Below are 19,738 nucleotides of genomic sequence, written 5' to 3'. Positions count from 1 at the left end.
ATGAGCGCTGGTGTTTTCAATTCATCCTTGATGTCGGAGGGTGCTCTCTGTGCATTTTTAGTCCACAAATTCATCTAAAAGAAGAAGAGGCTATTCCATGAATGGAGTTTCCAATTCATACTGCAGCCGGAGGGCTTCTAGAGCTCCCTAACCATGACTTTTACATCCAGATAAACACTTTTCAAGACAATAAATACACGATTGAGACGATGAATGCATGTATTGCCTCTGAATTTGCGTCTGAATAGCGCTGGCTCCGTGGGCGTGGCCGCATTAGCAGATAATGAGCTGAATCACGGACTTCTGACATGGCTCTCTTTTCATACAGATTACATAAACACAGAAGGTTTGTTTTCAATTTGACTTAAATGATTTAAAACCTGACATCTTAACGTTTTTTTAGACATAAGTTTAACTTTTCTGTGATTAGTATTCACTAAGTTACAGTTCATTTTCTGAGAACTATCAGATTGGACTTCGTTCAGAGGGAGAGGAGAAATCACGCATCATGTTAGTTTTCTTTATTTTACAAAAAGCACAACATTGTGTTTTTACTCTGAGTGTATACAAATAAAAGAAGATATTCTATAGTTTCAATTGATATATTACTTATGTCTCTATGACAAAAAATGACGGAGTATTTTAAGTCTGTTTTGCTGCAATGTGAAAAAAAACCTGCAAAACGCGCCGGCGCGTTTTCAGACCTCAGAGTGTTAAGACGATAAGGTATTGACTGTTTCTCTAGGCGCTCCTTATATACTTCCGGGTCGCGCCATATGACGTCATAGGCTGTCGCCGGCCAATTGGAGTTTTTGATACTTGGCTTTCAGACATCAGTTCACGTGTGACATTCCCCATAGCGTGATCAAACGCAGAGTCTCGTTCCTTGTTCTCAGGGAACTATGGTTACATAAGTAACCTGAGACATTTTTTGTTTATTTGTTTGTTTTTAGATCTACATGTTCTTTACACAGCCCTAGTGAAAAAAAAGTATACTTTATTGTATTTTAAATATATTCCCTTTTTCTATAGTACACTGCAAATATACTAACAAAAACTGTACTATCATTAAATATATAAAAAGTATATTAGTATCATATTTTCACAATGCAACTTTTAACACACTTTAAAATAATTGTACTTTAGTATATTTTCAAAAAATATATTTTAGAAAAATATACTTGAAGTGTAAGTTCAGTTTATTTTTTAAAAGTGTATTTATTTGCACTTTATAAAAATATATTTGAGGTATATTTTTCCAGTGTGCTGGAAATGATCATTGTAACAATGCACTGAAAGTATATTTAAAAAATACATTATTTAGTATCCTGAAGTTGTAGTGTATCTAATGTTAAATTTGAGTATATTTTTTAAGTTTACTTCTTCATCCTTGGAATTCATATTATTACTTGTGCTTATTTATTTCAGTATGAATGCATTACAAGCCCATTTAGTATATGCAGTGTAGCCTATACAATTTCCAAATATGTTTAAATGTTTATTAAGTTTACACTGGCAGAACCATTTTACAATCTTACACACAAATCTATATTGAACAACACACCAGCAGCACAAGTAATGGGAAAAAATATGTCGAGTGGTTAAACTTATCGGAATTGAAATGTCTCTTCAACTTGGTCTGTGACCAATCAGATTTTGTTGCTCACTGCCTTCAGCCAATCAGAGCTGCTGACGTCACGGTCGTCGTCTGAATTCCCTCGCTCAGTCAGTCAGGTGAAGTATAATGTCGCAATGTATAATTTATTTAATAAAACACTGAAAGCGCAATACATCGCTCAATCTTGGGGATTCTGACCAGTTCAATCAAGTGACATCGCAGACTGACCGTGATGGCGACGACAACCGGCTAATCTAATGGCCTACGCGATCCTGAAAGAACCTGCTATTGGGAGGTGAGTTGTAGTCTACCAGTTAACAAACTTTATTTTATTTTCTTTAACAAACGGAGAGCGATATTTCGGCTTGATATCTCCTTTTTGAGTCTGTGTGCGGTGGTTTATGGCACATGTTTGTATGCAGCACCAAAACATTAATATGATTGGTCAAATCGGCCCGTATTCTGTACGATATTAATTCATAAAGTGTTTTATGCTTGACTATGTACCGAAAACAACATCGACATGCCATTCTGATACAGTTCCCTGCTGCTAATCCTCATTTACTGTTCAGAAATAGTATTGGTTCAATGTAGGATTTAGACAGACTATTGTAAACATGAATAAAGAGTTGAACATGCTGTCTTATATCTTTGGTATATTATGTCAACAGATGCTGTTCTTCACGAGTCTCTGCGGTCATCATTGTGCCATCAGACACAGTGAGAAGCTCATCAGAACATGAATATAATGTGTCATTTGTATTTGTGTATAGAGGGTCACCATGGTCCAATTTTTTTTTTTTTTTAATGAAAAACATGGTAAGTTTTGCTGAATCTAAGTTTAAATAAAAACTATTGGATTTGTCAATGAAATATGTCTCTTCATTAGTGATGTTCTTATATTTTATTTATTTTAATGGCCTTGAAAACAAATGCATTCAACTTTGGGAAAATGTGTTAAACTGTATTTAAATAGTAGCACAACTGTATTGTGTGAGATTATGTAATTCAAAGTACAGTAGTCAACATTTGAAGTGGATCAAAAAAGTTAGGACAACTTTGATTAAAGGTTTTGATCCGCTTCAAATGTTGACTATATTATACAAAGTATAAGTAATAACAAAGTGTATTGTTATTAACTGCAAAGTGTGTAATGTTTAATATTTGGAATAAGCCAAAGGTACTGAGCATACAGTATATACTATTACCTGTAAAGTAATATATTCAGTGTATATTGCTTGTGTTTTCTGAAGACACTCGTAATTATTTTGTAATGTACTTAAATCACAAATAAAGTGTACTTATAACACAAAGTGTACTCATAACAGAAATAAAGTATACTTATAACACAAATAAAAGTATACTTATAACAGAAATAAAGTATACTTATAATACAACGTATATTATAACAAAAAAATATACTTTTAACACAAATAAAGTATACTTATAATACAACGTATATAATAACAAAAAATATACTTTTAACACAAATAAAGTATACTTATAACACAAACTAAGTACACTTTAATATCGCTAATCAAGCATGTAATTAGTCCCTACACAGGCATATACTTAAAGTGTACTAAGTATACTTGAAGTTGTTCCAATTTAGTACACATAAGTATACTAAATATACTTAAAGTTGTATTTTAATACTACTTAATTTCAACTTAAATATACTTAGTACAAAATAAGTTGTTTCAAAATAGCACACTTTAAATGAACTAATCATTAACACACTTGAAATATACTAATAATTAGTCTTGCTGCAAGTATACTTAGTATACTTTTTTTTCACTAGGGAGGTACACTGCAGTCGAGTGTCAATTAAGCCTAAATACTATTAACGAATGTTGTTTTAGTAGACTAATTTACACACACATGCACACACAAGTTAAACAGAAAGTAGATTTGAGCTGTGGTCAAACACAGAAAGAAAGGTATTGTATTGTTTTGTATTGTTCTTTTGAATTGTTTAAGACAGTAAACCTGTTTTGAAGCATATTGCATGGTTTGGCTGTTGTTTTTGCTTCTTTTGTTTCATTGTTACAACTTACCCCAGCATGTGTTACACCCTACCCTGGTAGTGGGGATCAATGTAACAAAGGCACACCATGTATTTGACATCAACTTACAAGGGTTGTGATATTCTTACAGAGTTTTGATAGGGTGTCTTTTGTAGTAAACAAATGTGGGTACTTAAAAGTTTGAGCACTCTAGCTTAAAATTTCAGTGAGTTATGGATGCTGAAGCAAAAAGTGTTACAACCACACTGATTTCCCTTATAGCACAGAGAATGAGAACGAAAAATATTTGATTCATACATGACCGAATTATTGCATGTGAAACTTGTTTTCGGAACGGAACTATAAAAACAAATAACACAGAACTACAGTATCATTGGAAAAAATGAAGATGGCCTCATACTTATAGTTTCTAGTTTAATTTTTTTCATAAAACAAAATTGTAGTAGTAGATTTTTATAGATTTTTTCCTAAAACTAATCAAAGAATAAAAAATAAGCATATGTAGTCTACCAAATTCTTTCATTCAAAGGACTATGCTCTTGTTGCTTAAAGTTTGAATACTGATTTAAAATCACAGAATAATATAATTTGCGTAATGAAACAACTAGTATCGCAGCATTACAGTTTGGCAACCCATCTGAGTATGCGCCTTATTGGATTTTAATGCACAAAACATTGTTAAAACTTTCACTATGTAATGGATCTAATCTGCTATCATCGGGCTACAGGCTGCAGCGAGGACCTCTTGGGAAAGTTCCATCAATGGAATATGAATGAGTTCCATCATCATTAATATGAAGGGGTGGATTTTACAATCACCTTCTTTTATTGTATAACAACTAGAGAAACATGTATTTATTTATTTTTGAATTAAATGCATTTATTCTGGTATTAATGTTTCAGGCAATGTCTGACCCATGTCAGGAATGCAATAACAGTGTTCACTCATTTAGCCAAGCTAAATAATAAATTATAATGTATAGGCCTATAAATTTATAATTGTGTCAAATATTTACTGGGAATGTTACATTTACAGATAACGTAATGTATGCGATTACAAAGCATGGTAAGAGATAAAACAATGTTTGATTAAACAATGATTTTTTGCTGAATATCATACACATTCTGTATTACCTATTACATCAAAAACACAGCTATTTGGATGCTTTTATAATACATATCATTTTTTTGCGAATTTCAGGAAAATTTAGACCATAAACAACAGGGTTCAGGATGGGTGGTACAACAAGAAACTCCAGTGAAAGAATAATCGAGAGCCCTATAGGGAGATCCGAAGTCACAAACCGACTCAAAGTGACCTCACAAAAAATAGCAATAGAGAAATTTAAAAGGATCACCATGTGTGGAATACAAGTTTGAAAAGCTTTTCTCCTGAACTCTGATGAGCTTTTTGTACAAATGATCAGAATTTTAACATAAGAATATAATATAAAACTTAAAGGCATGATAAGAGTTGTGGTCACTATGAAAAAGCCAAAAATATTAATAATAATAGAGGTTGAACAAGAAAGTTTGACAATTTCCCAGTTGTGACAATACACCTTCCAAAGTTTGTTACCACACATAGTCAGTCTGGCATTTAAAATAGCAGTAATGCCGACACAAAGCATTGGATAAATCCAGCTCATAGCTATTAAAACAGATAAAATCCTGGGAGTAATTATGCTGTTGTATTGTAAAGGTTTACAGATTGCTACATATCTGTCAAATGCCATTAACATTAATATTGTATTTTCATTTGATGCATATGAATAAATGACAAAAGCCTGTAAGATACATGCTTCACGGGACATCAAGTGTGTATCAGACAGCAAGTCTGTCAGTAACCTTGGGAAAAAAGCAGCTGTTCCAAACACAGAGTTGAAAGACAAACATGAAATCAGAATGTACATGGGCTGGTGTAATGTCCTTTCAAGAAAAATGGCAAGAATTATAAAGGCATTAAAGAATATAATAGCACAGTATAGAATAATTCCCAAACTGAAGAAAGCATATCTTATGTACCCAATATTTTCAAACAACATCAAGTAAAAATACGTTCCATTTTCCATTTTCTGTTAAGCAAAGGATTCATTGACCTGAGGATGAAAGCAGACACAATTCATGTTATTTATACCTTTAAAAAAAAAAAAAAAAAAAAACTGTTTGGTAATACGATCTGACATTACCATCCCTTTGTCTCCAAAGAATGTGTAAATGTGCAGAGAATTAGCTCTAGCCTGCTTGTGCTATGTTTTAGAAGAGAGTCACCATACATGCTTTTTTTTTATAGCATAAAACATGTCTCTGAAGACCTCTCCACTGTGGCTTGATTTGCATAAACAGCACACCGGAAGTTTTTCTCAACTAAACACATTAAAAATGTGGCACAGTTGGTAAAACTCTTGTAACTCAAAACTCACTGATAACCGCAAGCTATTGAACACTTTGCTTCAAATTACATGCTTTGATGTCTGAAGATGTAAGAATGTAACATAACAACTTGTGTTGGCTGAAAATGTGCAGTCTGGTGGGCAAACACAGACACAACTAATGAGGTTGTGAGTCTTTGAAAAGGTTTTTTATTTTAAATTCATTTTCAACACAATATGCAAAGTGTCATTGGGGATATGGTACTATTGACTAGATTCATACTTGTTCTCAGTTGTGTTTGTCTTTTAAATGGCAAAGGTTATGTCTTAACACAGCCTTGACCACCAGATGGTGATAGTGATCTGTGCATAATTTAATAGTGCGCAGCATGTGCACCTCTCCTAATATTATGATTATAGTGTTGAATGGTTCATGCTTGAAATCATGCAAACATTCTCATTGTGATCAGTATTTCCTTGGTGTTGTGTCTTGTTGTTGATGCAAAGTAAGAATGGTACAGTATGGTACAATAGCTTCTTAATATTACTGATGCACAACTAATCACTTTCTTGTATTAATAATAAAATAGTGATAGGTTTTTTTTTTAAGTTACTGAAACACTGATTTATATTAATCTGCTCTGTGATAGTATTCATTGAAAATGTGTGTGAATTGTTTTGAATCGAAATATCCATTGCTTAAATATATGACCATGTTGAATTTCAGCCCTTAAAAATGCAAGATTTTGGCATTAGTTAACTTCCTAGAGGAAATACTGAAAGGCCAACTGGACTGACTCAAGTACTGCCGCATTCAGGGACATCTTCATTGCTGCTTCAGTGCCAATTACCTGAATTTGACACTACATAGGCTGCTCATACCAAAAAGTTATGGCACCTGAAAGGAAAACCATTAATGGCTTTTACCAATTAGTAACTTATGATGCTCATTGAACTGGGCTGGGTTTCCCGATAACATTGTCTCTTAGCGTGCTACGAAGACTCTAAAGGTAGACCTTAACTGAAGATATATAGTTTCTAGGCATGTTCCCCAAACTATCCCTTGGGAGGTTGCTTAAGGTATATCTTGTTAAGTGCGACGTTACCAGGTGCTGTCCATGGCGAATTGAATTGGTTGATATCGATGGCTCGAGAATCGATAATTCACTCTATACAGGGGCTGCTTCACTGCATTATGTGAGAAATCAGTGTTCTTTATAAAAAGAAGCACTTCAGAAGTAGAAATTGCATTTAACAGGACTCATAGGGATGTTATAAAAGTAATCCAAATTGCAAACTAAATCTATATTGTAATTTATCTATATTCTGCGGGTGTGGAGCTCCTCATCAGCGTGAGTTTAAGCTGACCGTTATTTAAAACAAAGCTTTAATACCTAGGAGACGTGTCATGCAGCTGGCAGACATGTAGGTATCGCGTTTATATCGTTTTGTAATTTTTTTTTAAAATTCAAAATATTCACAAACTTGTTAACTATATCATGAATTTTATGATATATTCCGATTGTAAAATATGTGGAAGTGAATGTGTTTTGTTGCGCAATGAGTTTACATGGCAGTTAGAGCTGTCGAATTTACGAAATCTTCCATGAAATACATAAAAGTATGTGGCCGGTGAACTGTGAGAAGAATAGAGTAAACTTTATTGTTTCATACACAATGTGTATCTGATGTGAATAAAACACTTCATCAAATTATAATTGAAAGGGTTATTGTTGCAGCTTCCGTAGACATAAGCGTATGGAACTGAACAAACTATAAATGTCTTTTTTATGCAGTAGCCTTCTTAATTCAAATGTGTATTTAAATGTCTGAAACCTAAAATAAAATGTTTTCAATGTTTTCACTGACCAACATAATTGTATTACGCTACATAGGCGTCTGGAGTCATTTTTTTGTGAGAAAATTTTACTTCCGCATCTGAAAAATGCCAAATCGGAAGTGACGTAACTGGAGGGAGTGCGATCAATATAAACAATAGGAAACCAATGGATCGCAATGACAGTTCAGACACTGAGGAAATTGTAAATGTTTATTCATACTCGTATAACAAACCACAGCCATACAATTAGCTTGCTATGTGGTCAAGAGAGCAGGGACAGGCCAGGATTAGACAGAATAATGGTCAGAGGAGACAAATTGAGCTGTGGTGTGAGGAGAACAAGTAGAGTACAGGACAGAGACCGGTGTTAGCTTATAGATATACACGTTAGCTAATGATATGTAACACTGCTCAGATCACAATATTGCACAGATTATTATCATGAATCAGGTCATCTAGGAGTAATGTTATTGATTACTAATAACAGAAACTAATAAACTTTGTTAATATTCGTCCACACTAATGTTACGTGTAGCGAATTAACTCAAAGGGGAAATATTAATAATTATTCATAACTCAATATGATTTATTAATTATGATTAATTATGAATATGTAAATCGGTTAATCAGATTCACTGGATATAGCTACATTAATCTTAATATTACAATCAATTAACCTGTTGTCCAGGGAACACTTAGTGTTGATTGTTTAATAATTCTAAGAAATGTTGATTTCCAGGTTATGGAAAAATAACATTCTTATCGCACCGTGCTACTTAGAGCATAGGTTCGGGTCTATATCACTTAAGAGGCAATTCATTAGCAGAAGGAGTCAGAACCAAACATGTATTGTGCACAATCTTTATTAACTAACTCACAAACACATAACTAAACTATCAAACACATAACATAACATAACATAACATAACATAACATACACAAAGGGTCACACACATATGTAGGTCAGAATGAGTAATGATAGAGTTGAACCGGAAGAGGTACTGTTACTAGAGCTATAGGAAAGTCAAAGGCACTCTGGAAAGGACTCATCAGTTTCTTTTAGCAATAGCAAAGGTAAGTCTTACAAATCAATATTAAATCGCTGTTTAGCATTAAAATGTACGATACTTGCAAGATGCCTTTAGGCTGAGGAGCGTCGGATCTGCAGGTTGAGGATAAATCTTGAAGTTATCGTCTGAAGTTGTTGCCAGTCTGTTGGGTGATGAGCACATGGCTGGGTGTTGTAGGCCGGGGGCTACAACCTACCTCTCTAGGCCCGGCCGCAAGGAGACCTGTTCGGTTGTCCAGAAGCAAGGAAGAAGAGAGGGAGTGGCACTGTTCGCTGGTTTTTAACCTCTGGTCAAAGTCCAACCTCTTAGGAATGATGGGGGCCAATGAAGATGTTGTATTTCCGGGTGACAACACACCCCCCTTGACAGGGCTTTTATGACCAAGTAGATTAACAAGCTGAGTCTTTGAATCAGAACTATTAAAGAGTCTTCTAATACTCCTGTGTTGCACAGGTATGGACATACCGCATACACAAGCATTTAAATCATCCCGATACGAACGCATAGACACTAAACATGGCATGATTGAAGTTACCTTAAATGCATCATAAAACATAAACATACATACGTGAATACAATGATTGTAATACAGCAACGGTAATAATGGATACCATTTCGTGGGAAGGATTCATTTATAGCACAGTCCGTCTATACAATAATGCCACAGAGTCTGTGTTCTGTGTGGAAAATGCAGGAAGATGCTGATTTTCTGTGTCTCTTCTCTGCTCTCCATGCGGCAGCCACATTCCTCGGCGCAATAAACTTGTAACTGAGAGCTTCCCGGGGGATGGGGACAGACCCCAGAGTGAGCTTAAAACTATTGGTTAACTAACCAATAATTGTGTCTGATTTGCCTCAGCCATTACAACGTGATATAACGGTTTCTCATCACAACTGATTTGGTAGTTAGCAAATGTAAAAAAAAAACAAGACTTACGGTGCACAATTCACGTTTTCATCTCTCTGACGGATCCATGATCATGTCTCCCGCCGTGGCCGAACATAAGTAGTGTTACTGTATGTGTTTCATGTATTGTTACCTTTATTCATTAATTATGTGTTATGAGTTTATTCCGTGCCGATAGTGTGGGGATGCATATGACGTCATGATTTTGTAGTTGTGTGAACTTGAATGTATATGTTTACAGTCAAGTTTACATACATGGCATGAATGAAATTGGAGTAGCACATAATTCAAAACTGTTTTGTGTGAGTGTGAGACATGCATTTGTGTACATTTGTGTTCATCAGTGTTGAAATTGTTTCACTTAAAAACGGCGAAGAAGCATCGCGTGTGTAAGTTTATTCATTTAATATCATCATTTACTGTAGCATTACAATGTTGAACTCCATCATATGGCCGGGATGATAATCCTCCGGTCTAAAGTGAATGCGTTTATTGAAGCAGATGCAGAAGTGAAGTCCCGTCTCTTCACCTGCACAAAACACACCCCGGCATGGAAGATAGCAGCCTCCTTTTTCTTGTTAGTAAACCTCTGGACTCAGTGTCCAGACAGGCTGGAGTTTGTGCAGCCTCCACAATAATTTACAATGACGATGATAAATAGAATACAAAAACTACTGAAAACACACTGATTCATGACCGCCATTATTGAATACCAACCTACTCTGCACTGAGTCAACACAGAGCTCGGCAAACGACTCCCCCTCTCGTGACGTAAAATGATGCAACGCTGAAAAAAAAGGCATTTTTTACAGAGACCGTCACTTTGGCTGTGTCCGAAAACCTAGGTAGCTGACTTGCTGCCTCGCTGCCTCGCTGCCTTATCAAGCAATGACTTGTAAGGCAGTGTTTGTGCATGAAGGCACCTCATGAAACGGATTTCGGACAGACTTCTGAGGCAGCGTAACAGTTTAATCATCTACAGGAATTTAGCGTGAGCTTTGGTGAGAACTAAACAAATATTTAATTACTACAGTAGTAATTTCTCGCTAGAAATTACATCAAAAGTGGAAAATGTTGGTCAAAAATGTACATTTACTCACAAACTAGCCAGCAAACGCAACTTTCGGATACCATCTTTATTTTTCTAGCTCAGCTGTCACAGAATGGAAAGCACAGGATTGTGGGATATCAAAGGTAGCAAAGGATACATCTATGTTTCCTTGAAAAATCAATCAGATGAAGATATCTCAGGAGACAGGAAGTGAAGCTAACATTGGATTCGGACGTGCCTTAATGCCTTCCTACCTTGAAATGTGTCCTCAGAAGGCAGCATTTTCCAGTTTTCGGACACAGCCCATATCTACTAAATTTGTGCCCTTATGTCCTGCAAAACATTTTTAAACCCTGCAGTACCTTTTCATATGGTATTTTTGTACAAGGTTATATATTTATCTGGAAAAAAATGTTTAACCTGCAATATGCACTTTAAAGGGTTAGTTCACCCAAAAATGAAAATTCTGTCATTAATTACTTACACTCATGCCGTTCCACACCCATAAGACCTCCGTTAATCTTCGGAACACAAATTAAGATATATTAGTTGAAATCCGATGGCTCTGTGAGGCCTCCATTGGGAGTAATGACATTTATTATTATTCCTTTATTTAACCAGGGGAAGTCATATTGAGATTATAGTCTCTTTTTCAAATGATCCCTGGCCAAGAAAGGCAACACTTAAAAAATGTATCAGCACCCCATAAGCCATACAACAACACCTAACAAGGACAAAAGTTAAATACAACAACAAACAAAATATAACACAATAATATAATAACCAGGACAGGCAGAAAACAAAACAGAACAGCAGCCTATATACAATCACACTTATAGTTGAAGGTTTCTGTGACATATAATTTAAAATCATTAAGTGGGATAATAGTGCTTCAACTGTTTCTGCAAAGCATTCCAGGTTGAAGGGGCATTGTGACGGAAGGCAGTTTTACCAAATTCAGATTTTACAGCAGGTATAGTAAAAAGAATGCTATTGCTTGATCTGAGATTGTATCTATTGTTTTCTACCAAAGAGAAAACTGATAAGTAAGAAGGCAACAGTCCTATCACTGCCTTATAAATAAAAATAAGCCAGTGATGCTGTCTACGAATTGAGAGTGGAGGCCAACCTGATAAACTGTACAAAGTACAATGATGTGTAGAATATTCAGCTTTAGTAACGAAGCATAAAGCAGAATGGTAAATAGAATCTGGTGAACATAAAACAGACTTTGCTGCATGCATGTACAGAATATCTCCATAGTCTATAACTGTCACAGAGACAAACTCTGTGATTCCCTCCTCTGGCCATCGGAGGGAGCCCTCACCCGAGTACTAACATTCTCACAGACTACATTTCCCATCATCCCCTGCCTTGGACTAATTACCCACCAGCTGTACCTCGTTAACCGGACTATAAAAGACTCACATACACTACACTCAGACGCGAAGTCTTGTATTGCCGCGGTGTACAATTCTGAGCATTATTCTTCTGTCTGACTGATCACCTGTTACTGAACCTGTTGTTTATCGTTTACGAACCTCTGCTGTCTATCCCTGACTTGTGCTTTGTGACCTGTGAGTGTTATCTGCCAGCCCTGACCTTTGCCTGTTCTCTTTTAACAATTCTGCCTGCCCTGTGTTACATCTGTTACATCTGTCTACCCCACCTGTACAACCACAATCTTGTTTAATAAAGCATGCAAATGGATCCCAGCCTGAATGATGATTCATTACAATAACAGATAAAAATGTAGCAGCAACAAGTTCCTTTCTTACTTTTAAATTAAAACAAGCCTTATTTCTATAATAAAAACCAAGTTTAATACTTTTTTTACCAGGTTATCTACATGGGGTTTAAATGTGAGCTTTTCATCTAATAAAAAACCCAGATAATTATAACATGACACTCTTTCAATTTTCTGGTCATATAGAGTGATAATTTCAGGCAAATCCTGTAAATTGCTGGAGTGAGTGAATAACATAAATTTTGTCTTTTTAGAATTAAGTTTTCAATTTAACCCTCTGGAGTCTGAGGCTGATTTGGGGCCTGGAGAAGTTTTGACATGCCCTGACATTTGTGCTTTTTTCAGTTGTTCATAAACATATTAATGGAAAAAGTGTCATTACACTGTATTCAGCACAAACTAGGCTACAATAATATGTGAGGAACATGTATGTACATGTTTGTGTTTTTGAAGGAATAACATTTATGCGTGGTTATTGAAAAAACAAAAAACTTAAGTCACTGAAATAAGGCCAAAAAAAGTATAGTAAATCTGTGTTTACAATACTTTAGGGTATTGGAGGTTGTAAACTAGAGTTTTTGCTTCAAAATTATGTAAAAATTATGCTGCCTACTCCTTCATATAAAACAATATATTGATTTAGTTTTTGTAAGACACTTTTTGCCAAGAAACACAGTATGCGTAGAGGCATGAATCACCACTGAATAATGGGCCATTCTCACCTGAGAAGACAAAAGAATTGGATAGTAATAAGCTGAAATGACTTGCATATTAATGAGGCATTTCAGTCAGGTAGGCTGTGAAAAAAAAACCTTCTGTGCTGTCTCAAGCTCATCATGATATATGAAACATACAGAAAAATATTATTACAATATAAAGTAATGGTTTTATATTATACTTTAAAATATAATGTATTTCTGTGATGCAAAGAGTCTGAATATAGGCTTTTAGTTTAAAAGCATGCACATTTGGAGAAATATTGGATTCTCATATGCTTATGTCAATTTTCTATACAGAGGAGTTATATTTATTTAATATTCATTGTCATTACTATGAGCGCTGGTGTTTTCAATTCATCCTTGAAGTCGGAGGGCGCTCTCTGTGCAATTTTTAGTCCACAAATTCATCTAAAAGAAGAAGAGGCTATTCCATGAATGGAGTTTCCAATTCATACTGCAGCCGGAGGGCGCTAAAGAAACAAAAACTCATCTAAAATTCATCTATAGAAGAAAAGAAAACAGGAACTAACTGCATGTCTTCTAGAGCTCGCTAACCATGACTTTTACATCCAGATAAACACTTTTCAAGACAATAAATACACGATTGAGACGATGAATGCATGTATTGCCTCTGAATTTGCGTCTGAATAGCGCTGGCTCCGTGGGCGTGGCCGCATTAGCAGATAATGAGCTGAATCACGGACTTCTGACATGGCTCTCTTTTCATACAGATTACATAAACACAGAAGGTTTGTTTTCGATTTGACTTACATGATTTAAAACCTGACATCTTAACGTTTTTTTAGACATAAGTTTAATTTTTCTGTGATTAGTATTCACTAAGTTATAGTTCATTTTCTGAGAACTATCAGATTGGACTTCGTTCAGAGGGAGAGGAGAAATCACGCATCATGTTAGTTTTCTTTATTTTACAAAAAGCACAACATTGTGTTTTTACTCTGAGTGTATACAAATAAAAGAAGATATTCTATAGTTTCAATTGATATATTACTTATGTCTCTATGACAAAAAACGACGGAGTATTTTAAGTCTGTTTTGCTGCAACGTGAAAAAAAACCTGCAAAACGCGCCAGCGTGTTTTCAGACCTCAGAGTGTTAAGTAAATTGTTTTGTAGAACTGTGAAATCATCCTGCAATTTCTTTAATGCCTCATATGGAGATCTATTTCCTCTCTCAAGATCCATAAAGTTACTAAAAACATATTTAAATCAGTTCATGTGAATACAGTGGTTCAATATTAATATTATAAAGCAATGAGAATATTTTTGGTGCACCAAAAAACCCAAAATAACGACTTATTTAGTGATGGCCGATTTCAAAACACTCTTTCTGTCAGGGTTCTGTCACTTCTGTCTAGTTTATTTCTTGGTTTTGTGACAGAGCTCTGACACGCCCGTTTTTGTCCTGTCTTTGTGAGCCCTTCAATCTGCATTATTGAGTCCTCTCTCCTTCCTCACCAAACCCTGACAGCTTCAGGAAGCTTCGGAGCATTATGAATCAGCGAATCAAATCATGATTCGGATCGCATTGTCACAGTAAATCACGGAAACAAACAGACAGATCCAGGTGCAGGGTAGTTTAATGGGTAATCCAAAATTGTGAGTCCAGAAACAGGCAAGGGTGATGAGGGAACACAAAACAGCTGGGTGCAATGACATGAGATAATGAGTCCGGGAAGTACATTATGGGTAATGAAGTTCACAAGTGGGGTGAGACACAGTTCAGATTGGAGTGCCCTCTAGTGGCAGACAAGGGCACTCCCAGTAATGATCATGACATTACCTCCCCTCAAAGGAACGGCTACCAGACGCTCCACCAGACACACAAAAAAAACAAAAACAAAAACTCAGGAGGGAGGTGGAAAGGAGGAGGACCAGGGGGAGAGATGGTGGGCCAGGTCCAGAGTCCCCAACTGAAGGCCAGGGCGGTGCTGGAGGGACTGACCAGGCGGGCGCCAGCAGGCCTGGAGTCCTGGCTGATTGCCAGGGTGGCACTGGAGGAACTAACCAGGCAGGTTCCAGCAGGTCTGGGGTCCTGGCTGAACGCCAGGGCGGCACTGGAGGAACTGACCAGGCGGGCACTGGCAGAACTGGATTCCTGGCTGAGTGCCAGGGCGGTGCTGGAGGAACAGACCAGGCGGGTCTCAATGGTTCAGGTGGCCTGGGCAGATGCAGCAGGGCAGAAGGCTTGGACGGTGGCGGCAGGGCAGAAGGCTTGGACGGTGGTGGCAGGGCAGAAGGCTTGGACGGTGGCGGCAAGGCAGACGGCCTGGGCGGTGGCAGCAGGACAGCCGTCCTGGGCGGCGGGGTCAGGGCTGACCAAGGGTGCTCTGTGGCCGTATCAGGGAGAGCGGGCAGCCCGGTGACGGCCTCCGTGGCCGTATCAGGGAGAGCGGGCAGCTCGGTGACGGCCTCCATGGCCGTATCAGGGAGAGCGGGCAGCTCGGTGACGGCCTCCGTGGCCGTATCAGGGAGAGCGGGCAGCTCGGTGACGGCCTCCGTGGCCGTATCTGGGAGTGCAGGCAGCTCGGTGACGGCCTCCGTGGCCGTATCAGGCTGTATCAATGCGCTTCGTTGGCACCGGCAGGGCAAGGCGCTTCGTTGGCACCGGCAGGGCAAGGAGTTTGGGAAAACAACAAACAACCTCTAGAGTGGTCTCCAGGCCTTGAAGGATGGAGGAAGCCCTTCTCCTCCTTTTCCTCCGCTTATGAGGGTGAGGCGGTGGCTCTGTGCCTACTTCATCTGTAGGCACCAAAGTGGACTCACTGGCTGGAGCAGGCTCTGGAGTGGACTCACTGGCTGGAGCGGACTCACTGACTGGAGCGGGCTCTGGAGTGGACTCACTGGCTGGAGTGGACTCACTGACTGGAGCAGGCTCTGGAGTGGACTCACTGGCTGGAGCGGGCTCTGGAGTGGACTCACTGGCTGGAGTGGACTCACTGACTGGAGCGGACTCTGGAGTGGATCACTGACTGGAGCGGGCTCTGGAGTGGACTCACTAGCTGGAGCGGACTCACTGACTGGAGCGGACTCTGGAGCGGACTCACTGACTGGAGCGGGCTCTGGAGTGGACTCACTGGCTGGAGCGGACTCACTGGCTGGAGTGGGCTCTGGAGTGGACTCACTGACTGGAGCGGACTCACTGATTGGAGCGGGCTCTGGAGTGGACTCACTGGCTGGAGCGGACTCACTGGCTGGAGCGGACTCACTGACTGGAGCGGACTCACTGACTGGAGCGGACTCACTGACTGGAGCGGACTCTGGAGTGGACTCACTGGCTGGAGCGGACTCACTGGCTGGAATGGGCTCTGGAGTGGACTCACTGGCTGGAGCGGACTCACTGACTGGAGCGGGGTCTGGAGTGGACTCACTGGCTGGAGCGGACTCATTGACTGGAGCGGGATCTGGAGTGGACTCACTAGCTGGAGCGGGCTCACTGGCTGGAGCGGACTCGCTGGCTGGAGTGGACTCTGGAGAGGCCTCTGGGCCTTGAAGGATGAAGGAAGCCTTCTTCCTCCTCCTCCTCCTTTTACCTGGGTGAAGCAGAGGCTCAGTGCCTACCTCCTCTGTGGCTTCTGGAACAGATTCACGGGCTGGAGCGTGCACACTGACTGGAGCGAACTCATTGGTTGGAGCGGGGTCTGGTTGACCCGGTGTGGCCCACTTACTCCGAAGTTCGAGATAGTGGACAAACCCCCAAAAGTCCAGGTCTCCCAGTCCATCCATCTCCCACAGAGGTAACGAGTTATCCAGGCAACCATTCAAAAGGTCCATTAAGGCAGCATCATTGTATCCCAGCCCTACCGCCAGGGTCCAAAACAATTGTGCAAAGCCTCCTACCTCCACCCCTGTTGTTTCAGGGTCGTCAAATTTTCAAGACGATCCATCCGCTCCTTTACAGTAGCCGGAGGAGTGATACGGATACCCATCCTGCTGGATCTAGTATTGCTGGAGTTTTCTGTCACTGTAAATCACGGAAACAAACAGACAGATCCAGGTGCAGGGTAGTTTAATGGGTAATCCAAAATCAAGAGTCCAGAAACAGGCAAGGGTCAAAATCCAAAAGGCAGTCAAACAGAGAACAGGAAAACAAACAACGAAACTGGTAAACTGAACTGAAAACTCCAGGACAAAGGCAGAAACAAACAGGGTATAAATAGACAGACACTGATGAGGGAACACAAAACAGCTGGGTGCAATGACATGAGATAATGAGTCCGGGAAGTGCGTTATGGGTAATGAAGTTCACAAGTGGGGTGAGACACAGTTCAGATTGGAGTGCCCTCTAGTGGCAGACAAGGGCACTCCCAGTAATGATCATGACACGCATGTCAAACCGGCAAACTCAGGGCAAACTGCTGAAATCACATGACTCTGGCGCTCTGAACAGCAGATTTGACACGCTGATTCACAATGCTCCGAAGCTTCATGAAGCAGTTTTTTTTAAATCGGCCATCACTATATAAGTCGTTATTTTTATTTTATTTTGATTGCCGCACCAAAAATATTCTCGTTGCTTTATAATATTAATATTGAACCACTGTACTCACATGTACTTCAAATGATTATATTATATTATATTATATTATACTTAGGTCATTATAAAATGCAATTTTATAATCTTCAAACAACTTTCATCTGCTTTGGGGCCCTAACCTATCATAACCGTACCTTAAGTATTACATCATAATAGTGTAGGGGGAGGGGGGAATCATAATATATAGTATATAATATAATAAAGCCATTAATATATGAATAAGCCATTTTTTGTCCATTTTTATGCCAATCATGAATTTTTATGGTGATTTGCACATTTTTCCATAGACGAGCAATAGGTATTCCAGATGGGGTGGGGTCAGCAGAGGGGGGGTCGGGGGTTATGGGGGGTGTTGTTTTATTTAAAGAGCTATTTGAGTAGTCAATGAAGAAACATAAAATACCTGATACATAAACCTTTGAAAACAAAATCATATTCTGGAGGTTTTTAATTGCTGGGGTCAAATTGACCCCAGTGTAGAAAAAAATGTTGCTGGATTTTGAGGGTAAAAGTGTGCTATTTTGAAACAACTAATTTTGTACTAAGTATATATTAGTTGTAATTAAGTTGTATAAAAACAACTTTAAGTATATTTAGTGTACTTTTGTGTGCTAAATTGGAACAACTTCAAGTATACTTTAAGTATATGCCTGTGTAGGGACTAATTACATGCTTGATTAGTGATATTAAAATGTACTTAATTTGTGTTATAAATATACTTTATTTGTGTTATAAGTATATTTTATTTGTGTTATAAATATACTTTGTGTTATAAGTACACTTTATTTGTGATTTGCGTACATTACAAAATAATTACGAGTGTCTTCCGAACACACAAGTAATATACAATGAATATATTTTTTTACAGGTAATAGTATATACTGTATGCTCAATACCTTTGGCTTATTCCAAATACTAAAAATTACACATTTTGCAGTCAATAACAATACACTTTGTAATTACTTATACAAACCCGATTCCAAAAAAGTTGGGACACTGTACAAATTGTGAATAAAAACAGAATGCAATGATGTGGAAGTTTCAAATTTCAATATTTTATTCAGAATACAACATAGATGACATATCAAATGTTTAAACTGAGAAAATCATCAAGTATCATTTTAAGGGGAAAATAAGTTGATTTTAAATTCATGGCATCAACACATCTCAAAATAGTTGGGACAAGGCCATGTTTACCACTGTGTGGCATCCCCTCTTCTTTTTATAACAGTCTGCAAACGTCTGGGGACTGAGGAGACAAGTTGCTCAAGTTTAGGAATAGGAATGTTGTCCCATTCTTGTCTAATACAGTCTTCTAGTTGCTCAACTGTCTTAGGTCTTCTTTGTCGCATCTTCCTCTTTATGATGCACCAAATGTTTTCTATGGGTGAAAGATCTGGACTGCAGGCTGACCATTTCAGTACCCAGATCCTTCTTCTATGCAGCCATGATGTTGTAATTGATGCAGTATGTGGTCTGGCAATGGCTAAAACTCTGTTCACTGTTTTCTGGAAGTATTCCTGAGCCCATGTTGTGATTGCCATTACAGTAACATTCCTGTATGTGATGCAGTGCCGTCTAAGGGCCCGAAGATCACGGGGCATCCAGTATGTTTTTCCGGGCTTGACCCTTACGCACAGAGATTGTTCCAGATTCTCTGAATCTTTGGATGATATTATGCACTGTAGATGATGATAACTTCAAACTCTTTGCAATTTTTCTCTGAGAAACTCCTTTCTGATATTGCTCCACTATTTTTCGCCGCAGCATTGGGGGAATTGGTGATCCTCTGCCCATCTTGACTTCTGAGAGACACTGCCAATGAGCCAA

General features: G+C 38.4%; 1 protein-coding gene across 1 annotated transcript; it reads right to left on the bottom strand.

Annotated features, from left to right (window-relative positions):
- Nucleotides 1–4,374: 4,374 nt before the first annotated feature.
- LOC125249171 (putative gustatory receptor clone PTE03) lies at nucleotides 4,375–5,899 on the bottom strand. The gene is made up of 2 exons (XM_048161400.1): nucleotides 5,835–5,899; nucleotides 4,375–5,744 (listed from the first exon to the last, which is right to left on the bottom strand). Exon 2 carries the CDS (start codon nucleotides 5,715–5,717, stop codon nucleotides 4,800–4,802), a length of 918 nt encoding a protein of 305 aa, XP_048017357.1. The 5' UTR covers nucleotides 5,718–5,744; nucleotides 5,835–5,899; the 3' UTR covers nucleotides 4,375–4,799.
- Between the last annotated feature and the right edge of the window lie 13,839 nt (nucleotides 5,900–19,738).

The sequence above is a fragment of the Megalobrama amblycephala genome, linkage group LG16 (genome assembly GCF_018812025.1).
Source record: "Megalobrama amblycephala isolate DHTTF-2021 linkage group LG16, ASM1881202v1, whole genome shotgun sequence".
Lineage (NCBI taxonomy): Eukaryota > Metazoa > Chordata > Actinopteri > Cypriniformes > Xenocyprididae > Megalobrama > Megalobrama amblycephala.
The sequence above is the reverse complement of the archived record's forward strand: the minus strand, read 5'-3'. Positions and strand labels throughout refer to the sequence as shown.